Source organism: Biomphalaria glabrata, chromosome 2 (assembly GCF_947242115.1).
Source record: "Biomphalaria glabrata chromosome 2, xgBioGlab47.1, whole genome shotgun sequence".
NCBI lineage: Eukaryota > Metazoa > Mollusca > Gastropoda > Planorbidae > Biomphalaria > Biomphalaria glabrata.
The window spans coordinates 43,331,544-43,355,856 of record NC_074712.1 but is presented as its reverse complement, the minus strand read 5'-3'; the positions used below and the strand labels follow the sequence as shown (position 1 = coordinate 43,355,856).

General features: G+C 35.1%; 1 protein-coding gene across 4 annotated transcripts in view; it reads left to right on the top strand.

Annotated features, from left to right (window-relative positions):
• Positions 1-24,029, top strand: part of LOC106050278 (neuronal acetylcholine receptor subunit alpha-10-like) — a 135,907-nt gene extending 111,878 nt beyond the window's left edge. For 3 of the 4 annotated variants that reach the window (XM_056020724.1, XM_056020723.1, XM_056020725.1), the window contains 8 exons: positions 2,629-2,831; positions 5,437-5,502; positions 6,239-6,424; positions 8,888-8,974; positions 10,461-10,579; positions 11,015-11,185; positions 14,578-14,736; positions 15,470-24,029. In XM_056020724.1, the coding sequence (XP_055876699.1) occupies positions 2,629-2,831; positions 5,437-5,502; positions 6,239-6,424; positions 8,888-8,974; positions 10,461-10,579; positions 11,015-11,185; positions 14,578-14,736; positions 15,470-15,700 (1,222 nt within the window). In that variant the 3' untranslated portion in view covers positions 15,701-24,029. The remainder of the gene's footprint in view (positions 1-2,628; positions 2,832-5,436; positions 5,503-6,238; positions 6,425-8,887; positions 8,975-10,460; positions 10,580-11,014; positions 11,186-14,577; positions 14,737-15,469) is intronic. The other variant, XM_056020726.1, reaches the window with a different exon arrangement.
• The last annotated feature ends 284 nt before the right edge of the window (positions 24,030-24,313 follow it).

The following is a 24,313-nucleotide window of genomic DNA, read 5'->3' as shown; positions in this document are numbered from 1 at the left end:
AAAGATTGAAAGGATTTAGACCTAGATCTAATTTTAAGAAATACACTTTGCGCACTAAAGCATTTTTAAGAGACTACATTCGTTTACGAAAGCTGCGAAGCCGAGTTGAGATAGGCCTAGATCCATATTCATTCATGAATCGCGTACTAAAAATTATTTCGTTTAATTGTTCACTTTATAATCCCATTAATTTAACAAAGCTATCGCTATTTTCGTTTTTAATAGATATGAATGTATCGGCTTCTGGTAAACCCATTTTCGCAAAACTAATTTTATTTACGTAGCGAAAGAGAAAAAACTTGAAAGGATCATTAGCTAAGTTTAACATACATCTAAATCCAATCCACTAGATTAGTAAACACAAACTTAGACCCGCAGGCCGCGGGTAATGTCAGGCTAGTATATATATATATATATATATATATATATATATATATATATATATATATATATATATATATACCCACACATTTTTTTTTTCGGGATACTTAAGGTGCCTCAGAGTCTACCCAGCTCTAATGGGTACCCAGCTCTAAAGGGTACCTGACATTAGTAGGAGTAAACTAAAGTAAGTTTCGTCGTGGGCTACAGAAACAGATGACCATAATATCATCTATCCTATTGAAAGGACAGCTTTACTTTTGCTTTTTACAATGTTAAAAATTCTCAACGTCTAAGAGAGTCAGAGTGTAATGTCTCTACCTAGAAATGTAATTTAATTTTATTCATTATTAGCTTTCCTGTTTATATTTTGTTTTAGCGTAATTTATTTCATGGGATTCTGTATACTAGGCCCGCCATACAATTATGTTACGTCACAAAGGTTAATTGAATGTCAGGTTTGGTTAAACAAACTGAATTTGATTTGTATTCTCTTTGTTTTCTCATTTAACTACTTACAAAAAAAAAACTGAATCAAAAGATTGATTTCAATCATTGTGATGTCCTATTGAAGCAATTGTAATTTATTTTCATATTAGATTAACCAGTGGCGTCACTAGGGGAGGGGTGCGGGGGTCTAGATTTTTTAAACTAGATCTAGATTTTTTACATTATATCTAGATTTTTTAAAATAGATCTATATTTATATTCTTATTAAAATCATTGTGGACTCTAGATCTAGAATTTTTAGGTGTAGTTTAGAATGATATAAACTAGATCAAGATTTAAAATTTCAATTTTTAGACTTACAGTGTAGATTTTCATTTCAAAACGTCTAGATCAATATTGCAATGTTATAATATACTAAAACTAATCTACTATTTTTAAATTTAAAAATTTAATGTTGCATTCAGTCTATTGATAGATTATATAGGCTTTTATTTTTTGCATCAATCCAATCTAAATTATTACAAATTTATATTTTAGATCTGGATGTAGTAGTTATATATGTTAAGAGTGCTAAATCAGAAGTTTAGATTAGGTAGATCAACATCCCCATTCTAGTTCCATTTAAAAGAAAATGCCAAAAGCTCTGTTGTTAACTGTGCTGAGACATCCAAGTAGGCCTACAAGCAAGATATCTGTTCTTTTCTTCTTCTTTTTTTTTCAATTACAAATCAAATTAATGCTGAAAGACTTTCTAAAATCGTTCGTTTGACATATTGTACATATTCGGTAGATGTCATGCCGTAATGTGTAATATATCTCGTTATCAATAATAGGCTATTAGTTTGTAACCAGTTTGTTATTAAGTTAACAGCAATGCCTGGTCGTGCGGTTAGCGTGCTGGACTGATTATCTCGACGGTCCCGGGTTCATACCCTGCTCACTGCCATCCCCCGTCGTCCAGCGGGAGTTTTGGACAAGGAAGTTAATTATCTTTAGCTTTGAAGGAACATTCGAAACATGTAAAACAGAAAACAATTATTTTTTTTTACAACGGCTAATGAATATTTGAAACATTATTACTTTTGACTATTAAAATAAAATAACGTCTTGAATATTCCTTGCGAATAGGCAGATCTGACAGGGATACGAAGGGGGCCGCCTCTGAGTTTGTGTGATAACACAAACTTTCTTTGTAATCTTGTTTAATGCTTGGACTTATGAGATATTTGGCGCTAGACCTATATTTAAAGGACGGAAATATTATATCCCCCCCCCCCTGTACGCGCAAATAGTGAGTTGATATAAGCTTTGTAATTAAACAGCTACTAGTTTTGTTTCAGCTCTCGAGTCATTTAACGAATCAACTTTAGAAGGATGGAGGATGAATGCGATAGCAATATATTAATATCTAGTTGTTTAAACATTTAAATGCATGTCAATTATTTTTAGATCACCTGACGTCATACACCCACATGACAGTGACGCCATTGTTTGCCATTGACACTGCAGCTCTTGAGAAACAGCATTTCTGCTTTAGAAGGTTTTTTTTTTCATTCGATGTTGTTCTCAGGCTGAACTGTTCTGTCCATTAGACATTCCAGGCACGTCTTCACACACAGTCAGGTCATGTTTCTGAGACGCCAAAACAAAGTCATTGTCCCTCGAGAACCTGGCCTCAGTGCACTGAAACATTTACATACTTAATTAATTCTCCACAATGGTCCTTTTTTTTTAAATCTTTTTTTTTTGTCTTCTTCACATTCTTCCTCTACTTCTTCTATTTCTCTCTATCCACAGCGCCGACGACCGACTCAAGGAACAGCGAAACGCTCTAGTGGTGGTACAGCACGACGGCTCAGTGCTGTGGATGCCCCAGGCCATCCTCCGGAGTTCCTGTGCGTTTGACACTCTCTACTTCCCTTTTGACGAGCAGACGTGTGTCCTGAAGTTCGGCTCCTGGACGTACAATGGCTTTAAACTTGATATACATTTTAAACCTGGTAAGAAACCTTAACCCCACGAACACTCCCACTTGATACGAACACAAATGGAGTTTAACGGATAGGGAGAAATTAATAATTTATTGATAAATACAATTTATTTATAACGCAACGTGTATGTAACTGGTAATAGTTTTCTTTAAAAAGCCAGTCCAAAGGAAGATTTGTTTCAGTTCTTTTTGTTATTTAATTGTGTTTTCTATTATTTGAGTCTGTGTCTAGTTGTGTCGCTGGACTGGCTTGAGCTACACCATTGGTTCTACAATAAGCAATGCTTCTATTATGTCCATAGTTGCCTGAACCATCCGAGGCTGTCCATATAAGAGGAAGCACAATGTTAGTGGAGTGGATCTTATAGATTTACAAAAGCTTTGAATGTTGTCAATTAAAAAAAAGAATTTCTGGTTGGTCCCCTGTGCATTCGTAAACTAAGTGTGTTTTTGCTATTGTATATCAACTCACTACGTCTGCCCGTTTGTCTGTCTGTTTGTCTGTCTGTCTGCCTGTCTGTTTGTCTGCCTGTTTGTCTGCCTGTTTGTCTGCCTGTCTGTTTGTCTGTCTGTCTGCCTGTCTGTTTGTCTGTCTGTTTGTCTGCCTGTTTGTCTGTCTGTCTGCCTGTCTGTTTGTCTGCCTGTTTGTCTGCCTGTCTGTCTGCCTGTTTGTCTGCCTGTCTGTTTGTCTGTCTGTCTGCCTGTCTGTTTGTCTGTCTGTTTGTCTGCCTGTTTGTCTGTCTGTTTGTCTGTCTGTCTGTTTGTCTGCCTGTCTGTTTGTCTGTCTGTCTGCCTGTCTGTTTGTCTGCCTGTTTGTCTGCCTGTTTGTCTGTCTGTTTGTCTGTCTGTTATTTCCTACACTTCCCATTCTCGGATCCAGTTAAAACTACTGTCCCATCTATTGTCCTTATCAAAACATGAAGCAATAAAAATAAAATCAATGAAACAAATAATTAGTGGTAATTAATTAATTATGTTTAATATAAAAATAGGGAAATAAATCTTACAGTATTGAGACGTATAGATGCAAATGAGTAGTTCTTTCCCTTATATAATCTTCGTAGTTTTTTAAAGTATATTTTATTTTATTTTCTGACCGGAGTAAGTCGAATTAGATCAGAATTGTTTTTCTATCAACCCCATTAGTATCTCGCTACGAGTTCTATTTCAAGTGGATAAGCAATTGACAAGACTTTAGGTACCAATAATTTTAGACGTAGCTATTTGTTGAGTTGTGATTGAATGTTTCTGTTTGTCTCCTGACAGGTGTCTTACAGCTCAATAGGCCAGACTCAGTCTATTTCATTAAGTTTGAGTCTTGCTGTGATTGACGGTCTTCATGTTTCACGTTTGTTGCTTAAATTTAAAAAACAACGTAAAATAACATTGTGGTGGTCTGCAACTGAGACCAGAGACTAACATTACATCTTGCCTTATTTCTGGTTGTTTAGTGTGACGAGATATTTAATAAAACTTTACTTTCATTAAGAGAAAAAAGGAGCACCCCCCCCCCCAAAACCGAACTGCTGTTGTTTTTTTCTGACTCTCTCTCTCTCTGTATAATATTAATGTTTCAGCGTCATATAGAAGGATGTTGAGAAATATTTCTGTTTTATATATATATGTATATATGTTCATCTGGGCAGCTGTCTCGCTTTCATTGCTTGATCTTGCTACAGTTTCTTAAACAGCAATGAACACGATTGGAAAATATTTTATCCCAACTTTCTTCTCCTCCACAGTTTCGTGCCTGAACATGTAGTGAACATGTAGTGAACATGTAGTGAACATGTAGTGAGCATGTAGTGAACATGTAGTGAACATGTAGTGAGCATGTAGTGAACATGTAGTGAGCATGTAGTGAGCATGTAGTGAGCATGTAGTGAGCATGTAGTGAGCATGTAGTGAACATGTAGTGAACATGTAGTGAGCATGTAGTGAACATGTAGTGAGCATGTAGTGAACATGTAGTGAGCATGTAGTGAACATGTAGTGAACATGTAGTGAACATGTAGTGAGCATGTAGTGAACATGTAGTGAGCATGTAGTGAACATGTAGTGAACATGTAATGAACATGTAGTGAACATGTAGTGAACATGTAGTGAGCATGTAGTGAACATGTAGTGAACATGTAGTGAGCATGTAGTGAGCATGTAGTGAACATGTAGTGAACATGTAGTGAACATGTAATGAACATGTAGTGAACATGTAGTGAGCATGTAGTGAGCATGTAGTGAGCATGTAGTGAGCATGTAGTGAGCATGTAGTGAACATGTAGTGAGCATGTAGTGAGCATGTAGTGAACATGTAATGAACATGTAGTGAACATGTAGTGAACATGTAGTGAACATGTAGTGAACATGTAATGAACATGTAGTGAACATGTAGTGAACATGTAGTGAACATGTAGTGAACATGTAGTGAACATGTAGTGAGCATGTAGTGAACATGTAGTGAACATGTAGTGAACATGTAGTGAACATGTAGTGAGCAAATAGTGAACATGTAGTGAACATGTAGTGAACATGTAGTGAACATGAAGTGAACATGTAATGAACATTTTGTTCGATTCAAACTATATTTATTTTTTTATTTTAAAAAATTCTTTTCACAGGTCGACAAAGTTTTGACCTAATGGATTATATAGAAAACAACGAATGGTCTATTATAGAGAACTCAGGTAAGTTTAGTGAAAGAAATAGACTTGGAAGATAAAATACATCTGATAAAAAAACAACTGAATTAATTTTTAAAAACGCATTCGGTTACATAGAATAAATGTATCACCACTAGAACTTATGCAAGTAGGAAGGTATCTAAGTCTCGTACAATGTATACCTTTTGGGAGTTCCACCAGAAAGGAAGATTATTACAATCAGGCCTTAACCCCCAACAGAACCTCCATGAGAAGGAAGCTGTTAGATTTACACTCGAGACTAGCCAGTGCGGAGTGCCAATCAAACAACAAGGATGTGGATCTATTGCTTAAGATATCTTTGAATAATATAAATAAAAAAGTATGAAATATATTTTTGCTGCATTATTTTAGCTTTTAGAGAAAAAGAGCGAGAGATAGAGATTGTGAAGTACATATACAGAGAGAGACAGACAGACAGACAGACAGACAGACATAGAGAATTTGTACTTCTCTCCTACAATTAAAAATATTTACTTCATTGTCAAATTTCATCTTTATTAGTCTAAGGATTGTTTCCTAAACCAAAAATTATACCAGAAGTTTAAGTGTTAAATGTTCAGCCTTGTAGACACAATGGGGTTAGTGCAAGGGTTAACTTACTAGTTGGTTGGGTTAATATGTTAGACCAAATTCATCTCAATATGGGACAATGTATTGTATCATAATACACCAAATCTTCCCAATCATTTCAATGTCATTAATCTGCTTGTACTTTTAGGTTATCGTAACATCAAGACCTACACCTGCTGTCCAGAGCCTTACCCGGACCTGAAGTTTAAACTAGTCCTCAGACGTCGTGTGGCCTTCTATACCTTTATACTCATCATGCCATGTGCGTTACTGTCACTGCTCACAATGGTCATATTCTGGGTACCACCGGAATCACCTGCTAAACTAACATTAGGTATAACAGTATCACCTGCTAAACTAACATTAGGTTTAACTCTATCATCTGTTAATTAACATAAGGTATCACATGCCAAACATTAGATACAACTCTATCAATTGCTTAACTAACATTATCTCAAATTACCAAATCGCATTTTAAACTAGCATTTAGTATAAATATATAAGCTGCTAAACTAGCATAAGTTTAACTCTGTCAACTGCTAAACTAATCATATGATCTTCAAACTAACATTAATTATAACTAAATAATCTTTTAATCTAACATTAATTATAGCTAATTATAAAATCTTTTAAAACTAACATTAGTCAGTAGTTACACTTATATCCCCTGCCCAGGTCTGTTGGTGACAACAGCTATCCCTCTGTTGTCTAATTGATTGTCACTGCTAGATAGCGGTTTAGTGGTGAGTTTGAATAGTTGTGTACTTTGCACGAGTTGCGGAAAAATATGCAGGTCGCAACTGGTTTGCATAGCCATGTGACACACTGCACTTATGCTTAATCTTCAGAGAGGAAGACATTGCCATTATTGTTCTTCTTATGTGTGTGAGGTCCACTGACCCTTATTCAGTCATCTCATAATTTGAATTTAGCCTAGTAAGTAGTTATTGGTTGTTTTTTTATGCTGTTAATTCAAAATGTGTTAGTTAAAAGTTTCATAAATCTGACTTTCGAATCTAGATCTAGTTATAAATATGGAATTGAAAGCGTGTCTGACCTGCTAGTTTGACTTTCCAAATACCATACAGTCAAGACCAATGTGATTTATGGAGGCTACAACTAAAAAGCATTACATTGTATTTTTGATTGACTCCATGTTATGTCTAGCTATGAAACTATGCAGAATTCCAAATGCATATGTCCATATGTTTACTGACAGCTGACCGGACACTGTGTTTAAACTGACCATTTCCTTTCATTGTAACATAGTGATTCATTTAGATGAATTCAATATTTAGAAATTTAATTACTTTTTTTTCGGCTCTGTAACGAGGCTCTTGGAACTGTCATGTACTTATTTCTAGAGGTATTTGGAGACAGATAGGAAGTACTTGAAAAAAACAACTATATACGATGCACTTCTGGTGTACTTTGTACATATTGGTGAAGGAAATGACAAATGTTTTGAAGGTGTACTTGGCACAAAATGTTGAGATTTCGGACTGTAGTCTGGTTCTGTTCATCATCGCAATTGTGTCTCTCCAGTTCCTCGAGAGTTCTCGTCTCCCCTTGCTTCAAGAAAGTCTCAGACCTCCAATTTTCTGTCAAATTAGACTAATTGCTTCCGTTAGTTCATCCGCGTCTTTGTTATTCTTGTGATTTTTAAGTAGAGTTTTTAATCTGCTTCGGAGACTTTCGTCTGCAAAAAGCAATACAATGAAGAGTTCTCTTTCTTTCTTTTTGTTCTATAATGATGGACTCGGTGATGAAGATTCTCTTAATTAGAGCTTTACGTTTGACATTTCTTATAACTTTTATTAAGATGTGTGTCTAGACTATTTCCATTTTGTTTTCGTCTTATTTATCATGCAGATCTATAGCAATAGTCTGACATAGCTCTTTATTTAAGGACTTTAGGATATTTCAATACTTCACAATATTTGTTTCTGTTTTGTTGTGTATAGTCTAACAATAAATACACTTGATGGTTTATACTGTTTATACACATTTTAGTCAGATCCTAATTCTTATGACAAAAGTAAATAACTTTGATTCTAGTAATTAAAAATGTCACATCAAAACGTGTTTGTTGATAATTAAATCTTGAAAATCTTTTTAGTATTAAAGTATTTCTCAAAGTTCTATAGATGTCTATAAAATATTAGATTTTTTGTGAAATTCATTGCACTGAATTATTCTGGATATATTTTAAAATCTTGCATAATAGAATTTAAAAATGATTATTCAAAATCAAATCCATAATTAAATTGGATCTAAAAAAAATAATTGAATCATTACCAAATGTTGAGAGAGAGTCTAGACTTGAGAGTTAGAGAGCCTTTGAAGTGGTAGAAAGTTAAGAGAGAATCGCAAGTTATAATACATTAAGTTACATTCTAGATAGACTTTTGAAAGAGATTTAGAGAGTCTAGAGAGTATATACAGTTTAGAGATTTAGAGGATCTAAAGAGTTACAGAGTCTAGAGAGTATAAAAAGTCTAGAGAGTTTAGTGTATTAGAGAGCTTAGAAATATCAAAAAGTTAGAATGTTTATCGTGAGTAAGAGAGTCTAGAATGTTTTTCATAAATAACATCTTCATAGAAAGAATTATTTACTCTGTAGTTTCTATAACGCAGGCAGTGTTTCATTGGTAGATGTAAACGATTACTTTTAATCAATCAAACACATTTTGTTTTATCTAACTTGTTTGTTGTTTTTTTTGCTTGTTTTTTGTGTTTTTGACAATAGTTTTTTTCTTTCATCCCCTGTCTAAGACTTGACCTTTCTCTTGTCCAGGTATGAATATATTTTTGGCATTTTTCGTGTTGCTTTTGTTATTAGCGGAGTCTACGCCTAAAGCCGCCTCAACTATACCACTCATAGGTGAGTAGATGCCTCAACTATACCACTCATAGGTGAGTAGATGCAAGAGTTATATAGCATTAAGTCGCTACATCAAACCATAAGTGTTTTTCTAGATCGATAAGCTTACATATTCATTTTGTTTTTATTTGTACATACAGAGCATTTGATACACAAAGAACATAACGAATGAGTTCTACTAACAACACTCATGTCTAATGTATACAATTCCAGATAGATGTCTGTGAGACAATATGAGATGTTAAGACAATAAGTTAAAAATACTTTTGTTCACTTTGTGGACCAATAAGTGTTTCAGTTTTGTGATTTCCATTATACCAACTATACTTAAGTTTTCGATTCTTGAAGTTCCATTGTTGTTTGTGAGATAGTCAATAGAAGCATCGAGAGACTTCCTATGAATGTCTTCACTGTGTGACATGATCATTTCCGATAAACATCTGCACCAAGACAAGAAGTCATTAAAAACTTAAACTTTTGAGACACACTGAAACCTACAAATATATATTGAGTTGTACAATGTGTATGTAAAACCCACATATATATTGAGTTGTACATTGTGTATGTGAAACCTACAAATATATATTGAGTTGTACAATGTGTATGTAAAACCCACATATATATTGAGTTGTACATTGTGTATGTGAAACCTACTCATATATTGAGTTGTACATTGTGTATGTGAAACCTACTCATATATTGAGTTGTACAATGTGTATGTAAAACCCACATATATATTGAGTTGTACATTGTGTATGTGTACTCTATCATTAAGCATTAAGATTTACTTCTGACTTTAAAAAAATGTTATACTCTTAATGGCGCCTTAATCCTCTGCATTATAAAAATGTTTTGCCAAATTCAATCAAAACACTAAAAAGTCGAATCAACTTTCAAAAGTGACAAAGTGGCAACATGCTGTGGTGTGCTCCTTAATGCATGTCCAGCCGTAAATCGAATGATAACTTGGGTGGCCAGATTAGTCTGAATGGCTCTATTAGGTCTTGATGGTTCGCTCGTTTCTCTTCCCACGCACAGGCTTCATGCCCCAGGGACCAGCCAAATTGTCAATGTAAGTGGAAGAGATGTGTACAAGGGAGGGTGAGGTGGAACTGTAATCGATAGTTGTGTCCTTTTGTCGTGGTCACTAACCGAATGGGACGATAGATGGTACTGGAGTCTACCCACATTAGTAAACACTCAAGTGATTCTTATAAATAGAATGAAGCAGCAAGAGTTAGAAGCAGACAAAAGAAAAGTTCGGTATAAAATATGCTCGCCAAGTGTTCACATTGAATTGGCAATATAACAAATCTTACCGAAATCTGTTCATTATATAATAGATGTAGAGCTATCATTGATTCATGGCGAAATCAATGTGGGCCTATATAGCATATGTCTTTACATTCACACATATTTGATACATTATATGTATATATTAAAAAACAACAACTAATGAATAGTATTTTTTACTATCTACTTCTAGGTGCTTATTTTTGCATGAATATGATAATGATCACTTTATCCGAGGTGCTAGCCTGCGTTGTGGCCAACATGCACTTCAGAGGAGTCAGAATCAATAGGGTGCCTAAGTGTCTCAGAGTGGTAAATACCAAGTCCATTTTTGCATGTATTATTTGTTAATATGTATGTAATCATTTATAGACGCCTGTAATAATAAAATGTGTCTAGGTTGTAACTTTGCATTTCCCATGTGAGTTTTGAAATATGCAAAATCTATTTTTAACTGACTAAAAATGACTTTTGAACAATTCAGTTTAACTTTATAATTGTTTGAATATGCAAAGCAAACTTCGTAATTATATCATACAAATCTTAACACATTTACCAGAAATAGATTGGGCTAAATTTAATTAGTCCAACTCTACAGCGCAAGAAGTTTAGAACAGTTAGATGGGTCAAATTATTTAGGTCTGTTTTACTTTGTTTTATTTTGTTTTTCTCAATAATATATTTTTAGTCTGGCTCTAAGTATTTTGCATCTTTATAACATCATTTCAAACTTTTCTTTTTGCCCAGTTCATGATCAACTTTATGGCCAGAGTGCTCTGCGTACGGGATCAACTTTTTGAGAAGGAGGCCAATCCAGTCGTGGCCACTGGGCAACCAAAGAAACGCTGGACGGCGGGCCGGGTAGGTGGGGAGACCAGCAGACCACAGTATCCTTATACCGACATTTCTTTTGCTCAGGTTAGACCAGCTCAGGGGAGGGGACGGTATTATTTTGACCATAAGGGCTATAGTCTTATATATTCGTATTAATAGGATGCGATCCTTCTTGCAATGGCAAAGCTTTAGTATAACAAAGCTTTAAATCTAATTATTTTGAAATAGACTTTTTAAAAACTTGGCGTCATTTATCTATTTAAACTTTGGTATTTAAAAAAAAATAAGTTTAACTTTTCAACTTTGACTCTCAAAAATGAAAAAAAAACATGGCGCTTGATTTGATTGGTCAAGTTATAGACTTTCCTCTGATTGGTCAAGTAATAGACTTTCCTCCAGAACTAAAGATCATTACGTCCTGACCAAATCTCCTGTAGGACAGAAGGGAATGACAGCGGACAAGGTTCAAACTTACATGTTCGATAATACAACCTAATAAAATACTGAGAAAGACACAAAGATAAAGGCACATTTCTTATTCTATAACCCAGGACAAATCTGTACAAGTGCCCCTTCTTCCCAAGTGCCATCAGAGTATGGACAGGGTTGCCTGAAGTTTATTATAAGAGACAAAGGATGTACACAGAAACTCCACATTCTTAACTTTCACAAAGCTTTGATAAACTAAGATTGATTGGAGGGGGGTGGGGGGTTAGCCCAATCTCTAAACGTGTGTCGCAGACCAAATAGATCTAATCTATTTTACATGTGTAAATAGAGAATCGAAGAATATTCATAGCTTAGCCCAATCAATCAAACATTTTCGGCAATAAAATAAACACTAACTCTCTTTATTTCCTTAGGCTGGTCAATAAAATAAACACTAACTCTCTTTATTTCCTTAGGCTGGTCAATAAATAAACACTAACTCTCTTTATTTCCTTAGGCTGGTCAATAAAATAAACACTAACTCTCTTTATTTCCTTAGGCTGGTCAATAAAATAAACACTAACTCTCTTTATTTCCTTAGGCTGGTCAATAAAATAAACACTAACTCTCTTTATTTCCTTAGGCTGGTCAATAAAATAAACACTAACTCTCTTTATTTCCTTAGGCTGGTCAATAAAATAAACACTAACTCTCTTTATTTCCTTAGGCTGGTCAATAAAATAAACACTAACTCTCTTTATTTCCTTAGGCTGGTCAATAAAATAAACACTAACTCTCTTTATTTCCTTAGGCTGGTCAATAAAATAAACACTAACTCTCTTTATTTCCTTAGGCTGGTCAATAAAATAAACACTAACTCTCTTTATTTCCTTAGGCTGGTCAATAAAATAAACACTAACTCTCTTTATTTCCTTAGGCTGGTCAATAAAATAAACACTAACTCTCTTTATTTCCTTAGGCTGGTCAATAAAATAAACACTAACTCTCTTTATTTCCTTAGGCTGGTCAATAAAATAAACACTAACTCTCTTTATTTCCTTAGGCTGGTCAATAAAATAAACACTAACTCTCTTTATTTCCTTAGGCTGGTCAATAAAATAAACACTAACTCTCTTTATTTCCTTAGGCTGGTCAATAAAATAAACACTAACTCTCTTTATTTCCTTAGGCTGGTCAATAAAATAAACACTAACTCTCTTTATTTCCTTAGGCTGGTCAATAAAATAAACACTAACTCTCTTTATTTCCTTAGGCTGGTCAATAAAATAAACACTAACTCTCTTTATTTCCTTAGGCTGGTCAATAAAATAAACACTAACTCTCTTTATTTCCTTAGGCTGGTCAATAAAATAAACACTAACTCTCTTTATTTCCTTAGGCTGGTCAATAAAATAAACACTAACTCTCTTTATTTCCTTAGGCTGGTCAATAAAATAAACACTAACTCTCCTTATTTCCTTAGGCTGGTCAATAAAATAAACACTAACTCTCTTTATTTCCTTAGGCTGGTCAATAAAATAAACACTAACTCTCTTTATTTCCTTAGGCTGGTCAATAAAATAAACACTAACTCTCTTTATTTCCTTAGGCTGGTCAATAAAATAAACACTAACTCTCTTTATTTCCTTAGGCTGGTCAATAAAATAAACACTAACTCTCTTTATTTCCTTAGGCTGGTCAATAAAATAAACACTAACTCTCTTTATTTCCTTAGGCTGGTCAATAAAATAAACACTAACTCTCTTTATTTCCTTAGGCTGGTCAATAAAATAAACACTAACTCTCTTTATTTCCTTAGGCTGGTCAATAAAATAAACACTAACTCTCTTTATTTCCTTAGGCTGGTCAATAAAATAAACACTAACTCTCTTTATTTCCTTAGGCTGGTCAATAAAATAAACACTAACTCTCTTTATTTCCTTAGGCTGGTCAAAACAAAAGCTGCCGAAATAAGTTCTTATCTTTAATATGTATAGGAGCGAATAAAGTGTCCTTTTTGTGACAGTGTCCATACAATAGTGCACAACTGGACATCTTTGTCTCGAGGCTGTCTGCATTACGTATAATCCCCGAGGCTTCTACTTGAATGAAACACTGGGTTTACAGCATGCTTTGAATTTTAAAACCAGCAATTACAGCGCGTTTGTAGCTCATTCAGTTGTCTGATCTTTTTACAGTTGTTTTGAAAATGGAGAAAATCTGTATCCGTTTCCGGTAGATATGGTCACGTGATCACATAGGCTGAAATAACAAAACAAGCCCCTCCCTGTACAAAGTGTTTATTTTAGCTAGGGAAAGAATTGGACATGATCCAGTGCCTTTATGTAAGTGCGGGGTGAAGAGGTGGGGGATTACAATGTCAAGTTGGTCTGTCTAGTGGCTCAAGTGGATGGAATGAACCATTGCTCTAGTGGGGATAGCAATTAGAGACTCTTAATTATCTGCACACCTCAGACATCCTCTTTCTTTATCTGTGGGAGCCGTGGGGAACGATGTTCTAGTTTTATGCAGGCGTATAGAGTTGATAAGGTATATTGGTGCAAAGTTTGTAAATTATACATTTGTAAATATTAGAGCGAGATGACGCTTTTATCTATGTGCCATAACTTGACAAGGACACATAATTTAACAAAAAAAATCCTTGTTGAGATTACTTGTAGACAACATAAACATGTAAAATTAGTTGACTGCTATTACAAAAGGTATATTTCGTCATTAAGTGAATATATTTATTTAGTATTTCATTTTCTTCTGTTTTGCTTTACTTTGGTTTCGAATAGACCTCGCTCTCAAAAAATGTATGCATAAATATATATTAAATATCATTGGAGTTAATATAGGAGTAAATAATGCTGACTAGAATGAAATTGTAAGAAATGTCCTCCACTAATCTGGATAAGTTACTCCTTCTTCCTTCTCTCCTTAGCGGATATTTTACATGTATAAAACTAAACGTATATCAAGTTATGTGTATATAAAGTTCATTAGTTCATCAGTTCATTACGCAGTATATCCGTTCTGTTTAGGTTCGTCTGCTGGACAATGGTGCTGAGAAACGTTTACAAGATCAGGGAGTAGATGGGGGAGAATGTCGTGGAGGTGGCATGGACAGCCGGGGCGTGCCTGGATTTGCTTTCCCGCCAATTGGTGACGAGTACCTCTCACACAGCCAGTCTTCAGCACAGGTATATTAACGAATACGTCAATTTGTGGGGCGAAAAGTGTGCTCTGGATCTTTTTAAGTAATAAGTTGGACGAAAACTAATATCATATTTGTTCTAAAGTGTGTGTGTTTTTTAAGAGCGGGCGGGAAAAGGAAAAAAATAACTAGCAGACGAAGACAGTATGTAAGGAACTTCGAAAAGGGATGATTCAGTACAGTCTTGTGACGGTCATCGTTCAACAAGACATCTTGTAGCGGGCCTGTTTTGTTTATACAAAAGACCTGAATGGAGCAAAGATACGACATTTGGGAGATATTCAGTCTATATGACGTGAAACACGGCTATCACCGTATTGATGGACACGTAATGAGTTGTCTACTTCATTAGATGTTTCGAGTAGAATTCTCGACTTATGCCTAGTGTGAACTTGGTAATAAAAGTAATCTACTATGTCTCCTCGTATAGCGAAATATAATGGATGCTCCCAGATGACTAAAGGCGGACAATGTTATGCCTTCGCTAAATGTTGGAAAATATGTAGGTCACAACTTGGCAGTGTAGCCACGAAAAAACTGCATTCCTCATTAATTTTCGGACTCGAAGACAAGCTTTATTTTATCTTTGAATATTTGCACCAATGTTCATCTTATCTTTCTTTTATTTTCTCTGCCATGTTCTTAATTTTCTTAGATAATGTTGCTATTAGCTATCATGTTAATATCTTGTATCAATAACTTCCTGACTCCCTGTCCAGGTTCTGGAAGAGCTCAAAGCCATACGCGAGATGCTGGAGAAGGTAAGAGAGAAGAAAGCGCGTGCCGAGGAGAAGGACAAGGTCGTCCACGAGTGGAGAATGGTGGGCCTGGTGACTGATCGAATCATCTTCTGCTTCTATCTAGTAACAAACTGTATTGGTCTAATGGTCATCTTTGTATGGCAAATTAAGAGAGACCCGCCCTATCTCAAAGGCTTTGCGGAAATGTAGTATTTCGCCTAGAGATAAGGTTTGTGTTCAAGTCTCAAAATTCCCGAGATGCCAAAGAAATGACAAGTTCCGTGTGCTTGCGATGGCGCCCCAAAAAGTCTGCTAGAAGTATGTATGTGAATCTTCCAGTGACATGTTTATTTCTAATGGATTACAGATTATTGTTGTGCATGTGGTGATATAAGATAAGATTGAATTATATTTCGTTTTCCAAGAAATACGTTACTTGTAGAATACTTGGAAATGTGATGTCCAATTAAACGCTGAGGCTTTCAAAAGAATGCACACAGATCTTTCAGCACTAAATATACAGCTTTTTAGTTGAGTTAATAAGCACATTGTGTTCATACATGATGTATTGATACATGATGTGTTGACAGTGTTGATATGTGTTGAACTATGATGCGTTGATATTTGAAATGTTGCTATGACTCGCTGATATATGATGTGTCAATGTAGGATGCGTGGAAAACTGATATGTTAATATAAATGTTTATCCCTTTTATTTTTCCTTTCTCCAGTTCATGTAAAACGTTCTATAAACTTGTCTATGAACGATCTTCTTCATTATTCTGATTGCCTCGTTCTCAAACTGACCAGCACTTACAGGAGAAGGGTTTGGGTTAAGCTCAATAAGTGGCCGTGTTCTACTGTTTCCTTCTCACATTAAGTAATTATCAACGCTACAGCCTTTATTATTATTTGTATTTGATCCATACAATTTTAATCAGTCAAATCCTGCTATTTCCACTAATTTCAGGTTAGTATCAAATAAATGTATATGTTTTGTAAAGGTATGTAATATGAGTCCAACGTCAAGATTTTTTTTAACTTAAGCTATAAATAGCTATTAGTAAACATGACAGGTAACAAATAAAAAAAAAACACTAAGGGGCCGAGGTGATTGATAGAAGATGGAAAGGAAAATTTGGCGAAACATGGATAAGGTCCGAGAAGGGCTCGATGCACCAACCCCGAAACGACCCCTAGCAGTGACCAGATTCTGAACCCGGAGTTTAGGTTTGGCGATACGGACCGTCTCAGTGTAAGTGGTTTGAAGAGTTTGAACCCGGAGTTTAGGTTTGGCGATACAGACCGTCTCAATGTACGTGGTCTGAACCCGGAGTTTAGGTTTCGCCATATTTCCTTCGTCTTTTCTCTCCATAAACGTGACACACTGATGTGACACTGCTGTTCTTATAATTCGCTACATGTCAATAAGTTCAGCTGAACAGCGAGTTGTGGAATTCCACTCTTTAGGCTGTTGGATATTGGACATGGGCATTCCAAGGAAAATGTGTTTCTGAACAAGTCAATGTCCAATCACTCGGTATTGACATATTTCTCGCTATGAAAAAAAAACGCCTCTACCTATTTCATTACGGTAAATTTCTAATTTAATGATTATCTAAGCGTCTTCGATCACCATCCTACCTACTTATGTATTTTGGGTGTGACTGTGTTTTTAGAGCTCTAATTGTGTGTTATTTCAGTTTAAAATTTTATACAAATTATTATTATGCTTTTTTTTTTTAAAATCTGTATTACTTCCTATAACAATGTCATTCGATGTATTATCATGTTATATGTGTATAACATAACTAGAAACCATATCTTCTTTACTTCAATTTAATATAAAAATATTCAAAATATATTTGATGAAAAAGAAACAATTGTTAGATATACATTGAAGATGACTTTCCTTTTTTTTAATTATGTTATTGAATTACATTTTAACCCTCAGCTAGTATGTAGCTATTTTTGTTTTCTTGTAGTTTTTTTTACCATTATTATTTTTGAACTAATTTTTGATTGTGTTATATTGGAAGATGAATGATGCCGGCGTGTATGCGAACAGTGTCAAGGTTGTGTCTAGCGCGCTGCTGTTCGTAACTCTGGAGCATCTCTTTTAGTACTAGATGTTGTCCTGTCTACCTTAGGATGGCGTCACACTTCAATGATTCCTTTCAACGAGTTTGTTGGCTTCCGTCACTTGTAGAACGACTAAGTTCCAACTCCTAGGGATGAGATCAAAGCTTGAGAAGTAGCTCTGGTTGCAACATTGTCGCACTCACAGCAGTTCCCCCATACCTCCCCCCTCACCCCCGCTCGCAGCTGTTGGATCCAAAGGAAGAGCAAATAACTAACTTTAGCTGCGACGCATGTTCTGCCAGAACGTAGTATATGTTCAAAAAGATAATCAAGGGTCAATGGTTGATTTTTTTTTTATCAGAGTAGACTCCCGAAGCTTTTCCTATGTCTGTGTTTAGCCGCAAGGCAGTAGAGTCTTCCTTCTCTTAGGTGGATAGCCTACTAAGCTACTAAGCCTAACGAGTCATTCCAATAGCCTTTTTCTTCTGTAGTTGGTCTCAGTAAATCTTAAGGCATTTGTTTAAATGTTACTCAGTACACCACAGTATTTTTCTGATCCGCTTGTCAACAAAGAACAGTCCAGGCATTAACGTAACTGTTCTTGATGGCTCGCTTGTCATTGCTGTCGTCTCTTGTAACTGATTCACTGCCGAGTTGGTAATATTTGTGACAGAGAAATATCTTTCTTTTTTCATATTTTTTTCACAAACACGCTTTATTTGAATTTGATTATTTTTATGTATTTTTTTTTCTAATTAAAAGTTTGTCTGATCAATTTAGCACATAGTTCTTATTTAGGGATCATGCACGTATTTTTCTTTTAATATCTAGCACATATTTCTTATTTATAAATTAGAACATATTTATTATTTCTAGATTTAGCACAGATTTAATATTTCTAGATTTAGCACAAATGTATTAGTTCTAGATCTAGCATATTTTGAGCTAGCGATCTAACAATTTTCGTTTCTAGATTTAGCTTATATGTGTGTTGTTCTTTTCTTTCAACGTTTCACTCAAGTTATTATACTTATAAGAGATGCATCTCTCTCTCTTGTATTGTGAATCTCTAGTTGTCCACTTAAACGGTAATTCCGGGTATCAGGCAGCTCATCACAACGCTACGTATTTGATGGTGTGTCTTGTCAATGGCAATTCTGGTCTGTCACTGGCAGACGTCAGTAGGCTTACGGTCACAGTGTTGCTGTCTCGACAGAAGCATGACAATATCTGAATTGTCTTCTGAGGACACCATCAAATATTTCTTTTTTATTTTTTTTCATCCAATTATATATGTTTATGTTAATTATATATATATATAGATAGATATATATCTTAGAATTATATAACAGACAAAAATATATTTAAAAAAAAACAATTTTAATAAATTTAATAATTTTCTTTTTGTTTTGTTGTTTGACATAAACTATGGTGCGTTATAACTCGAATCTCTTGTATTTGTGAAGAATTGAAGTTTATCTTGTTTCATTCGTTCTTATGAAGAACTCACTACTCGCCCACAGTTCATGAAGTCTAGCAGTTCTAAGGAAAAGTTTGTATTTGATTTTTGGCTTTCATCTTATTTTGTCGAAGTGTTCGGTTAGTCAATGGATCTCTTTTAATGCTAGTGTGTTAGATTTTATTAGATTTTAAGTTTTAGAGAATTTTTCGGGAACAAGTTTTTTTTAGGTCTGTTTAATGATTTGAGGTTTACTACTTGGGTCAGGATTAACAACATTGCAGTTAATGTAGCCGACGAGCCCCTCACTCTCAATGTGGGAGAGCCTCCTCGAACTAAAAAATGTGATTTAAAAAAAAATAAATATACCAAAACTAAAAAAATGTGTGTGTCAGTACTTTAGCATTAAATGCATTTTCTTTAAAGAGTTCATAAAAGTGAACTGTCCCTAGCCTCCAAGTACTTATATCCAGCCTTGTATTGAATGAGACTAAGGATTATGGAAGAGGGAGGTAATTTTAGTGGCTATTCATGCGCCTTCATTGACCTACATATTTTGTGATGCCATAATGTCGCCTGTGTCTACGTTGCAACTTTCATATTGGATTGCACAATTGAAACAATAAATGCAGCCCAAAAATAAATTGTTTAGTCTGTGTAGTAATAGACAATTTAACCTGAACATTAATTTAAGAGTAAGTGAACTAGAGTTCAGAGTGAAAGTTCAGAATGGCATTACATTGTAATTTTGTTTCGTCTCGGTTTGTTGGTTTCAACTTCATCACTTCTACGTCTTCCCACACTTTTAATTGCTTCCCTTTGTTCTAGTTCCTGTAGGAAAACGTTTTTGGAGGTTATTCTCTCCTATGTTCTCTGTTCTATGTTCTATGATGAAGCTGATAACACCGGAGTTGAATATTTAAATATATTCTCGGATGTGTGTGTGTGTGTGTGTGTTTGCTAGTGTGTGAACGAAACCACTCGTTATTGAAGGTCTGAACTGACCTGTAACGTCACAACCTGTGGGCAACTTAGACCAATACCTCCTTGCCGCGTCACAGATCTGTATTACGTGGCAACGAGCTATTGATCTAAACTGCCCACAACCTGCGACGTTGTATGTCAGTGTTTAGGCCTTCCAAAACGAATGGTCTCGGTGTGAACCACGTCTCTCAAAAAAAGTTTAACTTGTACACTTTCTATGAAATGTTTCTTGACTTATAATGTTAGTACGCAAGTAATGAGAGAAGGAATGAAAGGGAAAACAGTGAGAAAGAGACTTCATGAATGAGACACGTATCAACTCAATGTTCCTGCTACCATTCTATCCCCACCGCGTATAAGTCTACCACTCAGTAGGACTGACCATTCTCTTATCATTTCTTAGTTTTGAAACAAAATGTCTCGACACAGTGAAACGCTGGTCTACACCCCACACCAACCTATCTCTAGTGTTTTTCAGACTTTTTAAAGCAGAGTTTAGTCTTATTTCAAGACACTTATAAGACGTACCACAACGGTCAAACAAAAAAAAAATTGTAAAAAAGAGATACTCAGACTTTGCTCGGCGAATATTTTTCCCTAAAATTAGATAATCCCTTTAATTCATTGCAGTAGATTTTTTTTCTAAAGCAATAGTTACTATTTTCTAGTTTTAGCCTTATGGACGACATAGCTTCCTTTTGATTATCAACATATATATATTTATATCAAAGAGAGGCATAGGTGTAGCCAGGATTTTTTTCGGGGGGGATTCCCCCCGCCCCCCCCCCCCCCGGCGGAAAAAAAAATATATATGTGTGTTTGTGTGTGTGTACATAATTAATCTTTATTACATTCTGACCCTTTCGGAAGACGTTTATTGTTTATTGTAGACTCCCCGACTATTTCTGGTATTGAAAGACAACAAAATTGATATTCTGAGGTATCTACAGTGCATTATCTTGCTATTAAAAAGTTTTATTTCAAAAACCTAATGTGCTATTCTTACCGTTCGGCACATTATCTGTTGAGGGGTTTTAAACTAAAAAATCAATGGAGTTTTTTTTGTTTTTTTTTAATTCAAAACCCCATTTAGCTACGATCATAGAATTTGGTGACTGTAGTTTTCTTTAAAATAATATTGAAGAGAGAGGTTTTCAACTCTAAACGCTCTGTAGGGGAATTTTAAACTCAAAACCATCTGGAGGGGTTTTAAACTTTAAAGAAAAAGCCACCTGGAGGATTGGGATTTAAACTCAAAACCCCTTTGGCTACGCTCATAGATTTTATAGTGTGTAATTTGCTTTTTTTTATATTGAAGAGGGGGTTTATCGTACATTTTGGAGGGGGTTTTAAAATCAAAATCTTCCTTAACTGTGCAGTTGGAATTTGGGGATTGTTGTTTGCATTTTTTTGTTTTGTTTTATAGAAGAGGGGGATTTAACTGCAAAAACCTCTGGTAGGGGGTTTTAAAACTTAAAACACCCTGTAGAGGGTTTTAAACTCAAAGCCCATGGTAGGGGGTTTTAAACCCCCTGGTAAAGGGATTTGTATCTCAAAACCCCTTGATAGGTTTTTTTAAAATCTCTAAACCCCCTGGTATGGGTTTCAAACTCAAAACCCCCTCGGCTGTGCTGTGGTAAGTGATGATTTAGTAATAAAATCTCACCTAAAATAAACAAAATGAAAGCAAAAATCAGTCACTTAATTCCGTTCCCCCTCCCCTGCGAGGGGGGGGATTTCATTTCGGAGGGGGGGGGGGTGAACCCCAACCCCCCCCCCCTGGCTACGCCCATGAGGAGAGGCCACGTCAAATGAAAGATATAATTTGTAGTACATAGTACACTGTTTCTAAACGTTTGGTCTCTTCGATCCGCTCAAAGTATGTAAATACATCTAGACGACAATAAAATAAAGCAAATGTCTGACTTGGCTCTTGTATCTTACTGAGGAGATCTTCTAAACGAGGGAAACATTGTTAGTCAGATAGTGAGTCTGTTTTATTTCTACCTCCCCCCTTCATCAAATGACTGTTGACCCAGTGATATTGGATCAAACTGTTGGGTCCGTGTCTCTAGCAGTGGCCATTATTTCACCGACTTTTCTTCAAAACTAGAAATATGTTGGCATGGAGGAGCTGAAACGTTTTTGTTGAATGTTCATGTATAGTTGGATTATATCAAGATGTTGGATTATATCAAGATGTAAAAAAATAATTAAAATGTTAATTGTCAGTTTAATGGGTAATTTTTTTTACTGTAACACGACCGGACACATTTTTACAACTGTTATTGTCATTGCTATGGTGACCATATCGAGTGTGCTCATTGTACTTTCTACAACGTAAATATACAAACGAATCAATGTTGCTGTGGTTGTATTCTTATTGCATATTTAAACATTTACTTTCATTTTAACTCCATAAACATAAATTACGAATGCATTTTCATGTGTGTATAAAATAATTAAATCGTTTAAATTAATTATTTCTTTAAATTTTTAACCCCATTTAATTTATGTAATGACTGTTGTTGTGTGTGTGTGTGTTCATCTATGATCAAAGTATTTGCATATTTGTATAAAATCATTCTTGTGACTAACTTCTCGTAGTTATACAAGTCTTGGTTTCTCTATTACACTGCAGTTACTCACTTTTTTTTCGAAGGATTATAAGAACTGTTTTTGTATCCAAAAAAAAAAGCAAAAAAAAAAAAAGGTCACTTGTATTGGCTATTCAAACAAAAACATAAATTTGTTACTAGTGCTGGCTGTCTAAGCTACGGAGGGTAACCAGATAAACTTCATTAGAATGTCAACACCAACATGAATGTTGGAATTATTTTGGTAATAGAAATTTACATATAGTAATTGAAGTGTTATTTGCCTACTTATTTGAGAGGAAAAAAAATTAAACCAAAGAAAACAACTTTAGGCCGCCATTAAAAGAAAATACTTACAATGTGAACCAATCCACACAACTGCACAATTGAGGCGATGACTATCAGTTAAAATGACATTCGGGTATGTGTAACCATTTAATTTATTGAAAAATCTGGGGGACGCAAACTGTGATATTAGGTCTGTATGGTCTCATTCAGTCATTGCTAGTTATTTTTACTATTCATTTTGTACCAAGTTTTTGTCTTGCTACATTTTGTGTGTATGTCTGTCTAGTCTGTTACTTGGACAAACAAAAACTATCAGCCGTTCTAAAAGTTTTTTAGTTGTACAATTTATGCCATCTAGTGTTTTAAATGCTGAAAAGGTTAAGGTGATACGAATGTTATTATGTATATAAGTCCTGCATTGTATTTTGATTTAATGAAGTAAATCTGATATTGTATGCTATTTCTAATTTTATCATATTATTGTGAGTTTCAACTGCGGGATGAGGGGGGGGGGGGTATTTGATCTACTGAAACATTTATGTTTATGCACAAATTTAATGAACAAACAGATTAGTGACTTATGTATAAATTATCATGCTTACGTTTTAGTTTCGTTTATGTACAAAAATACTCTCCTGTGGTGGGGGGGGGGGCTGTGGCTGAGTGGTTAATCACTTGGGGTCCTGGGTTCAAATCTCTGTAAAGACTGGAATATTTATCCTTGGAATTTTCAGGGTGTCTCTGAGTCCACCCAGCTCTAATGGATGCCTGCCTTTAGTTGGGGAATGTAAAGGCGGTTGATCGTTGTGCTGGTCACATGACACCCTGCTCATTAACCGTTGGCTAAAGATCGCTAGATCTGATATATGATACAATATATAATCCTGTACATCTCAGTAAAGTCAAAACACTTATTTGGTTTGTGAACATTAAAATGTCTACACAGTGTATCGAATGTTTGAGTTTTGTTTATGACTAAGAGATTGTACAAGGTCATTCTCATTATAAGTTTATTTAACAGAAAAACCATTATTGTTTGTCTATCGTTTTGTTAAGGACTGCATAATATAAACTTAATTTTCCTTTCGGTCTAATTAAGCCTACGTATTGAATAAAAGATGTTTGACAATTGTTTCGTTGTTCTATTGATTTCTAAACAAACAAATTCTTAGTCTTCGTCTTGGAAGTTAACATCTGCTTCTATTGTTATGGGGTTAAGCGCTTGGCTTCCTAACCTGGGCTCCTGGTTCAAATCTCGGTGAAGACAGGGAATTTAAATTTTCGACTTTAAAGGCGCCCATGTGTGTCCACCTAACTCTAGTTGGGGAAAGTCAAGGCGCCCATGTGTCCACCTAACTCTAGTTGGGGAAAGTCAAGGCGCCCATGTGTGTCCACCTAACTCTAGTTGGGGAA